Source organism: Lactuca serriola, chromosome 8 (assembly GCF_051521515.1).
Source record: "Lactuca serriola cultivar US96UC23 chromosome 8, Lser_US96UC23_V15, whole genome shotgun sequence".
Lineage (NCBI taxonomy): Eukaryota > Viridiplantae > Streptophyta > Magnoliopsida > Asterales > Asteraceae > Lactuca > Lactuca serriola.
In genome coordinates, this window is record NC_136415.1 from 181457808 (window position 1) to 181466324 (window position 8517).

At 38.4% G+C, this 8517-nt stretch overlaps 2 protein-coding genes across 2 annotated transcripts; both read right to left on the reverse strand.

The window, feature by feature from the left end:
- Nucleotides 1–363: 363 nt before the first annotated feature.
- On the reverse strand, nucleotides 364–1449 carry LOC145067657 (uncharacterized). Its single transcript, XM_079014745.1, has one exon. It carries the CDS (start codon nucleotides 1447–1449, stop codon nucleotides 364–366), a length of 1086 nt encoding a protein of 361 aa, XP_078870871.1.
- Nucleotides 1450–1650: 201 nt separating this feature from the next.
- On the reverse strand, nucleotides 1651–8108 carry LOC145067658 (uncharacterized). Its single transcript, XM_079014746.1, has 3 exons — nucleotides 7559–8108; nucleotides 6617–7409; nucleotides 1651–2239 (listed from the first exon to the last, which is right to left on the reverse strand). The coding sequence occupies exons 1-3, from the start codon at nucleotides 8106–8108 to the stop codon at nucleotides 1651–1653; spliced, it is 1932 nt and encodes a 643-aa protein (XP_078870872.1).
- Nucleotides 8109–8517: the final 409 nt, after the last annotated feature.

Below are 8517 nucleotides of genomic sequence, written 5' to 3' on the forward strand. Positions count from 1 at the left end.
ATTCCATCGCGCTTCAATTCAGATATGCTGGTCATTCTTTGCTGTTCGTTTCTGACAGTAGGTGAAATGTGTTAGTAACTTTCCATTTTAAATGGATATAATGAGCCTATGTAAAAGATGATAATCTGTTCTGTAATTTACTACATATTTGTAATACACATAAATATTTGTTGGTGTCTAATACTGAATAACTATAGTAAAATGAGGATATGAACGGGATGACAGTATGCGGTGATGATGTGGGACACCTCAATTGCAGTGATTTTGTGTAATAAGTCTCTATACACAACATTTTTTGTTTCGTTGTATGGCATAGCATCACCTCTTTCTATAAGGATCTTCAATAAATCTGGGGAAGTTGCTCTAGAAAGTGCTACATACAACTGCCCATGTGAGAAAACGGGTTGAGACAGGTAAACACCGATTTTTTTTCAGAGACTGGCCTTGGCTTTTGTTGATTGTTATTGCAAAGCATAATTTAACATGGAATTGCTTTCGTGTAAAGGAGACGGGCAAATCTAATGGCTTATGGATGAACTTTATGCGAGGTATATAGACTCGTTGTCCGATGGATGTCCCTGTGATTATAGTCGCCTCAATCACTACTGGCAGAAGTTGTGTGACAATTAGTCTGGTTCCATTACATAAGCCATCTCGTTGCCTGATGTTTCGCATTAACATTATGGGTGTCTTCAACTTTAATTCCAATGTGTGTGGTGGTATTCCTCGGAAAGTCAACTGATTTAGGTATTCTATGGGGAACAATCCGTCTAAATCTGATGTGTGCTTTCCGTTCGGTTCCATTGCATCCGTACTGTTATATGTCCTGCTATCCGTGTCAACCGATTTGAGGATCATGTTGTTGATATTATCGGCGGCTTCATTGGTTGGACAGACAATCGCTCGTGTTGATAGATCGATTACTGTCGGAGCATTAAGTAATTTTGTGTCGTATACGAAACGTATCAGTTGTTGTAGTGAGTCATGAGCTGGAGGTATCGGCAATGAATGAGGGATCTGAATCAAAGACGTGTCGCGTGGATCATCTGGATCAGGCCGTCCAACTATGCCCTCACCAATTTGAAGTAGCCATTCGGCAAAGAAGGTTGTTGACATTGTCTGCGGATTGCTATCCTCATTGGAACTGAGCCTCATGTTTTGAGTCAACATCTGAATGTCGAAAAACTTCCATAGATATGAGTTTGGCAGTGTAAGATCTATGATTTGCGATCGTGTGCCTTTTGGCAAAACGGGTAGTGTTTGTTGAAAGTCACCACCAAGAAGGACTGAAATACCACCGAATGGCTTCTCGTCACGGTCAAGTACATCCCGTAAAGACCTATCAAGATATTCAAAGCATCGTCTATCACTCATAGGGGCTTCATCCCATATGAGGAGTGATGTATGCTTCATAAGATCCGCTAGTGATGTCCTTTTTTTATATCGCATGATCTGTTGCTGGCGAGATCAATCGGTATCTTAAATCTCGAATGCGTTGTGGTTCCAGAAGGCAAAAGCAATGATGCTATTCCGGAAGCGGCGTCTGCAAGAACAACCTTTCCGAGCGATCGAAAAAAAGAAAGAATAGTTGTCCAAAGGAATGTCTTTCCGGTACCCCCATGGCCATAAACGAACATAAGAATCTGTTTGTTAGCTTCTATACAGGAAACAACATTTCCATAGATCGCCATAAGTCATCTCTTCCAGGAGTAGTTGATTTTGGAGAATTGTATGCATAACAGGTGATGGCATGGGCAAATTGAAATGAGCAAGTGATCTTGCTGGAACAGAAGAAGAGAGCATGTCTTCTAGATCATGAAGTAATTGCTGACGAACTACATCGTCTGTTGCAGAGAAAGCCTTATCAGGTAATGTTGATTTTAATCTATAAATGTAGTCGTCTGACATTTTTTCATAAGCCTCTTGCCACAAAAGGTTTGGATCTGTAACTTCACAGAATAATAACAAACTACAAAAAAGAAGACGGAGCTGGAATGGTGTTGCCCATGTAGAAGCATCATTGAACGCAGCAAGCCACTCAATGTCATCCCTTATGATTCCAAGCGCATTACATGCAGATCTGTATGTAGGGTGAACATAACCAGATATGGTTCGGACGTCTTCAAAAGAGGTACAACCCTTTTGGTGACACAACAACAACCGAAAGTAGAACAATTCACCAGATGAAGGATGCACAAATACAAGACGACCAACCATGTTAGATGAAACAGGTGCTCTCCTATCCCACGATTTGGAAGGTGTCACACCCCCAAACCAAGGATGGCGGAAACGTCCGGGGGTGGAGGACTTCATGTAGAGTATCACAACAACGAGTATAATAGTGCTCAAAGTAAATATAACCATCATAAATATAATTGAAAAAGTTACACCAAAGTATATGTTTACATGATTCAAATCAATTACATTATGATACAAAGTGAACTGTTCGACGATTTATCGTCCCATCCTCAAAACGTGGTTGATTTCCTGTTTCACTGAATTCCTGAGAATACAAGTAGTTTTGAAAAGTGTCAACACAAAGGTTGGTGAGTTCATAAGCTTTTGACAGTAAGAGTTTGAAAATCGATCTTTGTAAAGAGATGTATGTTACCAGGAATATCCAATATTTTCCTTACAAAAGTTATGTAGTCCTAAATACCAGGACCGAAAATGAACAAATATTTTTCATACTTAAAAATATAAAAGTGGTTTTAAATTGGCATAAAACCCTTTCTGATGTGAGAAAAATTCCGTAATGAATGATGTGTAGTCTTAAATAACAAGATCAAAAGTATACAATAAAGTATGTAATTGTTGATGTAAAAAATGATTTTAAATCGACATAAAACCCTTTTTTGATATGAAGGCGTACAAGTATTTTTTCCATACTTAAAGTAATTTCAGTGAGCTAAATAGACATAACTCGCTAATTTAAAGTTAGAACCCGTAAACCTTATGATTGTTAATACCACATGTGAGCTATCATAACCATACTTGACATAGACGGCCTCGTAATACGACGTTCTTCAGGCGTCGCCGTTAAATGACACTTGTCACCACAGACCTGTCGGTCTAGCTGTTGCAAGCAGCTCTGGTGTGGGTTTGTCAAACCCAATATAGATCTATACACAACTATCACGTTCTCCCTACAAGAGACTCTGGTTACAATTTACAGGACTTTTTGACTTTGTTACTTTGGAAGTAACCCGAAGGGAATGACTCACAAATTTATTCATTAACAGATTTACGTGAACTAAACGAAAAACCTTTGGTAAATAAGTTTGAGAAGTAAATGATACATAAACTATACCTATTATAGTTTATCCAAAACGTTTGTAATGTATAAGAATTCTTTTATGAATGCTTTAATGCTATGAATCCATAAACTATGCTCATTATAGCTTAATATACGTGTTCTAAATGAATGAATAATCTTATCATGAATGACTATATTTCAGTTTATGATGATAAACTAACAAGGAAACACATTCAATATTGGGAACTTATCGTTATACACTTTGCTCAACATAATACAAAGTGTTATGAAAGTTATAAGTTGTTAACAAATTTTCAACCTTTCTACACTGTTTTTGAAAATTCATAGAAAAATCATACGAAGTTGAAAACTAAATCCGTAAATTCTGAGAGTTCCCAAAATGTGTCTAGTTTACTCATAATTTTTATCATGATTTTTAATGACCTCCAACTTGGGTGAAAAAGTCCATAATCATAGACTGGTCCGGATTGGTGTATGAAATGATAGGCAGTTTTGTAAAAATCATCAAAAATTGTAGAAAAATCGTATGGAGATGTGCAAGTAGTCATTTTAAAGCTAAGAACTGGAACTACATACACCTAAAACAGTTTTGAAAACTAAAATGTTTAAGTTGTCCAAAACAGTCCGTGAATGGATTTGAACTTTTCTGATGAAGGCTGTTAGAAAAGTGTAGTTATGTTCTTGGTGTTTTAACTTGTATTCCCCCCCCCCCCCCCCCTAAAAACTTGAGAAAACATGAAAATATAGGGGTATGAACTCACCTTAAGTGTTTTCAGTAGATGATTGTTGAAGAATGGAGGTGTTTAACTCAAGAACACTTGGAGATGCCTTGAAGATTTTTGAGAATCTAGCATCATAGTTATGGAGTTTGTATAAGCTATCAATGATTTGAGTAGAATGAAGTGTAAAAATCACAAGGAGGATGAATTACACTTACCAAGAGTGGAAGAACACTTGATGATCAGCCTTGGGATCTTGAATTAGAGAGAAAAGTTGGAGAGAAAAGTTGGAGTTGGATCTTTGGTGGAATGAGAGTGATTGAAAGAAAGAAAAAGGAGAGAGAGGTTGAGTGACCAGCCCTAAAAACGTGGGGATGGCTTGTGAGAGGGGTAAAAGTACAAGGAAGTGACAAGGTATGGTGGGAGGAGTGTGGGTTAATCATGGAGTGGGTATGGGGTTGCTTGTGTCATAAAATAAGGTAAAGTCAACACTCTACCTTTGTACTTTACCTACTCTCTTTTGGATAAGGTTTTATCCTTAAAATGTGATTAAATCATTAATTTAGGGGTCTTATATGTTAAAATAAAGTTTTGGGTGAAAATCCCGTGTTAAAACAATTAAAAACGGGTTTAAAACGCGAATTAAATCGAAAAGCGGGAGAAAAAGGCTTCCCAGCGAGGCCTCTCGGTCCTAGGCCGAGGTTCGGTCCCTAGGCCGAGGTTCGGTCAGGATGGTGCTGATTCGGAAGCGAAAGGCGCGAGGAGCTCGGTCCGAAGTCAGAAGCGAAGGTGAGGGTTCGGTCCGGAGATAAAAGGCGAGAAGTCAGAACCGAATGAACTGTAGTGAACAGTACCTTCGGGTTCGGTTCTTCCTTTTAAGCGAGGTTCGGTTCGGAGATAAAAGGCGAGAAGTCAGAACCGAATGAACTGTAGTGAACAGTACCTTTGGGTTCGGTTCTTCCTTTTAAGCGAGGTTCGGTTCGGAGATAAAAGGCGAGAAGTCAGAACCGAATGAACAGTAGTGAACAGTACCTTCGGGTTCGGTTCTTAAGGGGACTTTCGGGTCCTAAGAGGGGTTTCGGTTCCTGAGAGGGGTTGAGAGGGGTTTCGGTTCCTTAAGTCCGTTTTTCGCGTGGACTTCCGTCTTTGGGCTGTTTTCGCCAAATTCGAGGGTCGGGATGCCCCGAGTGATTATAGAGAGTTGGGAGAGATTTCGAGAGAGATTTGGGAGAGATTTGACATTCTTGGAGAGATTTCACATACAAAGAGATATTTGGGAGAGATTTCACATACTTAGAGAGATTTGGGAGAGATTTGACATTCTTGGAGAGATTTCACATACAAAGAGATATTTGGGAGAGATTTCACATACTTAGAGAGATTTGGGAGAGATTTGACATTCTTGGAGAGATTTCACATACAAAGAGATATTTGGGAGAGATTTCACATACTTAGAGAGATTTGGGGGAGATTTGACATTCTTGGAGAGATTTCACATACAAAGAGATATTTGGGAGAGATTTCACATACTTAGAGAGATTTGGGAGAGATTTGACATTCTTGGAGAGATTTCACATACAAAGAGATATTTGGGAGAGATTTCACATACTTAGAAAGATTTGGGAGATATTTGACATTCTTGGAGAGATTTCACATACAAAGAGATATTTGGGAGAGATTTCACATACTTAGAGAGATTTGGGAGAGATTTGACATTCTTGGAGAGATTTCACATACAAAGAGATATTTGGGAGAGATTTTACATACTTAGAGAGATTTGGGAGAGATTTGACATTCTTGGAGAGATTTCACATACAAAGAGATATTTGGGAGAGATTTCACATACTTAGAGAGATTTGGGAGAGATTTGACATTCTTGGAGAGATTTCACATACAAAGAGATATTTGGGAGAGATTTCACATACTTAGAGAGATTTGGGAGAGATTTGACATTCTTGGAGAGATTTCACATACAAAGAGATATTTGGGAGAGATTTCACATACTTAGAGAGATTTGGGAGAGATTTGACATTCTTGGAGAGATTTCACATACAAAGAGATATTTGGGAGAGATTTCACATACTTAGAGAGATTTGGGAGAGATTTGACATTCTTGGAGAGATTTCACATACAAAGAGATATTTGGGAGAGATTTGACATTCTTGAAGAGATTTGGGAGAGATTTTCGATAAGAAGAGATAGAGTGAAAACGATTGAGAGCGTTTTCGTGTGTGATGAATGTGAGTGTCCGGCTTCGAAATGCAAGGTCCGTAAACCCCGTTATGCCATGTTTTAGGATCTTACACACTCCCTATGAGTATGCAACATTGTTTTATTGTTCTTGTTCATTGTTTAGCACTAAGGTTAAAGAAATTTAAACACACGAACTTTCCAAGTGATGTTTTCCCATTAAGATAGTGAGTTATACAGAAATTACATAATACAAACCCTATTATACAAGGTTTAATTGAGTTGACCGGTTTGACTCGTTGACCTTGTCCGGCTTAGACTTGACCCGAATTTGACTATTGTCACAGAAGGGCCATCCCATTTGTAGTATTTTGGATACTCAATATATGTGTGTTCATGACCTGTCGGGTCCTTTGCCTTGCTTTCAAACCATGCTAAAAGGGTTGTCCTAGTAGCAGATGGATTACGGAGAACTTGTATTATTGTTGTGTCTTCCTTGAAGAGAATTGACTGACTATTTTCTTCATGAACTGAGAGTACCTGGACCGCTGGATTTCGGTGATGTATAGGGAAATCAAATATTCGCCATGCTGCTTCATGTGGGCAAATATATCTACCATCCAAATATGTTTTTATCTCATCGATGTGTTGCTTTTCTTGACACATGCCATCCGGTTGTTCGTTTACAGTGTTGCTTGGTCCAGCATCATTGACACCTACATCCTTTTGAATGACATATCTGACACGATCTGTTCCCTTTGAGATATACTTAAAAAGGTATTTGATCATCATGTTCCACCCACAATATTCTACATTTATATGAGCTTCGAATCTCGAGCAAAGTTTCTTGTTATATGGCACAACATATCCATTGTGGATAATGATTCCACATGATGTTGTGTGTTGGGCATCTGGTTCGCGTTCGTAGCGAGCGTAACCTTCTGTATCAAAGACTGTAGCGATGAGGAATGGCTTTGGGAAATGTTTGCTGCACTTTCCATCCTTCATACATGGAGCTCTTTCATTGAGCAATCCACACGGACCATGGATCATGCACGTCGTTATAGTTGCATATAGTTGAGGCTTTAGTAATGGATCCGGCAGTTCTGCTGTAATAAACGCATCAACTTCTTCCGGAGTTTTTATCTTGTATTCAGCATTTACCCAAATTAATGTGTGACAGTGGGGAAGTCCTCTTTTTTGAAATTCAATTGTGTACAAATCTACACAGATATAGAAATCTGTTATATAGGAAAAGGGAAACGAAGCGAAAGGGGAATTAACAAATAGTTATAAACTATTGGGAAACAATACTGAGCACACTATAGAAGTGAAGTAATAATTGATAAATACGAAGAATGGTTATACGTACATGCATCGATTTCTCGAAAAGGTTTATCCTGCTTTAGGTAGTTTATGAAGGATTGTACTTTCAGCTTGAATACTCTAGCAATGATATCTGCTCTGCTTTGCAGGTCTCTCTGATCATGCATGTCCATATACCGTGTAATCTCCGGCCATTCGACATTGCATGTAAATGTAATGAAATACTGTGGATTTCCGTGTACCCTATAGATCGCTAAAGCATCTTGATAGTGGCTATACATATAACGTGGACCACCAGTAAAAGATGCTGGTAGGAATACATGTTTTCCAACTGATCGGGACTCCTTATCACCTTTCGATAATGCATCATAAAGGCCTCCAACATATTCGGAACAAACAGTTTCCTGATATGTTGCATAAAACTGGAGGCGACTATCCTCGATACATGTAAACGCATCGACTAAATACTGTTGAAACAATCTAGAAGAATTAAGAATAGCATACCATATGTACTGACGCCCGTGAAGGTGGTATGCATAATACATATTTACCGTAAGGTTTTTAGCCCCAGCATCAGTTTTGTTTCCTAACCTCATGGTCGGTGTGACATCCCTAAAATCACGGCCAGAAAAGACCGGTTTGTTTATGCTTTGTTTAAAAATCAGAGTAACATTTTAAATAAAAGTGTTGCGGAATTTGTCCCAAAACAAAATATGATAAAGATTTATCAAAAGCATTTCCATAGAAATGTATTTCATTAAAAGACTTGGGATGTCATGTTCGTACAGATCAAAAGCCTAAACAGTATAATATAAGCCTTACTACGTTATTTCATATCTACATGCCTATATCCGTAATCCCTCGTCCAAACATCATATCTATGCTCAAGCGCCACTACCTGTAATACATAAAACTGAGTGGGTCAGGCTTGGGAGCCTGGTGAGCACATAGGATTTTCAACCCACAAAAAATAAGTTTATTAATTTCATCAATCAACAATAACCC

What these genes read in the sequence shown, in the direction of transcription:
- LOC145067657 (XM_079014745.1), bottom strand. Translation starts at nt 1,449, where the DNA reads ATGCGATATAAAAAAAGGACATCACTAGCGGATCTTATGAAGCATACA.
- LOC145067658 (XM_079014746.1), bottom strand. Translation starts at nt 8,108, where the DNA reads ATGAGGTTAGGAAACAAAACTGATGCTGGGGCTAAAAACCTTACGGTA. An exon ending in TTTTCGAGAAATCGATGCAT is followed by an intron (nt 7,410 to 7,558) that starts GTACGTATAACC and finishes ATATCTGTGTAG; the next exon opens with ATTTGTACACAATTGAATTT. An exon ending in AGGACAACCCTTTTAGCATG is followed by an intron (nt 2,240 to 6,616) that starts GTTTGAAAGCAA and finishes ATCGTGGGATAG; the next exon opens with GAGAGCACCTGTTTCATCTA.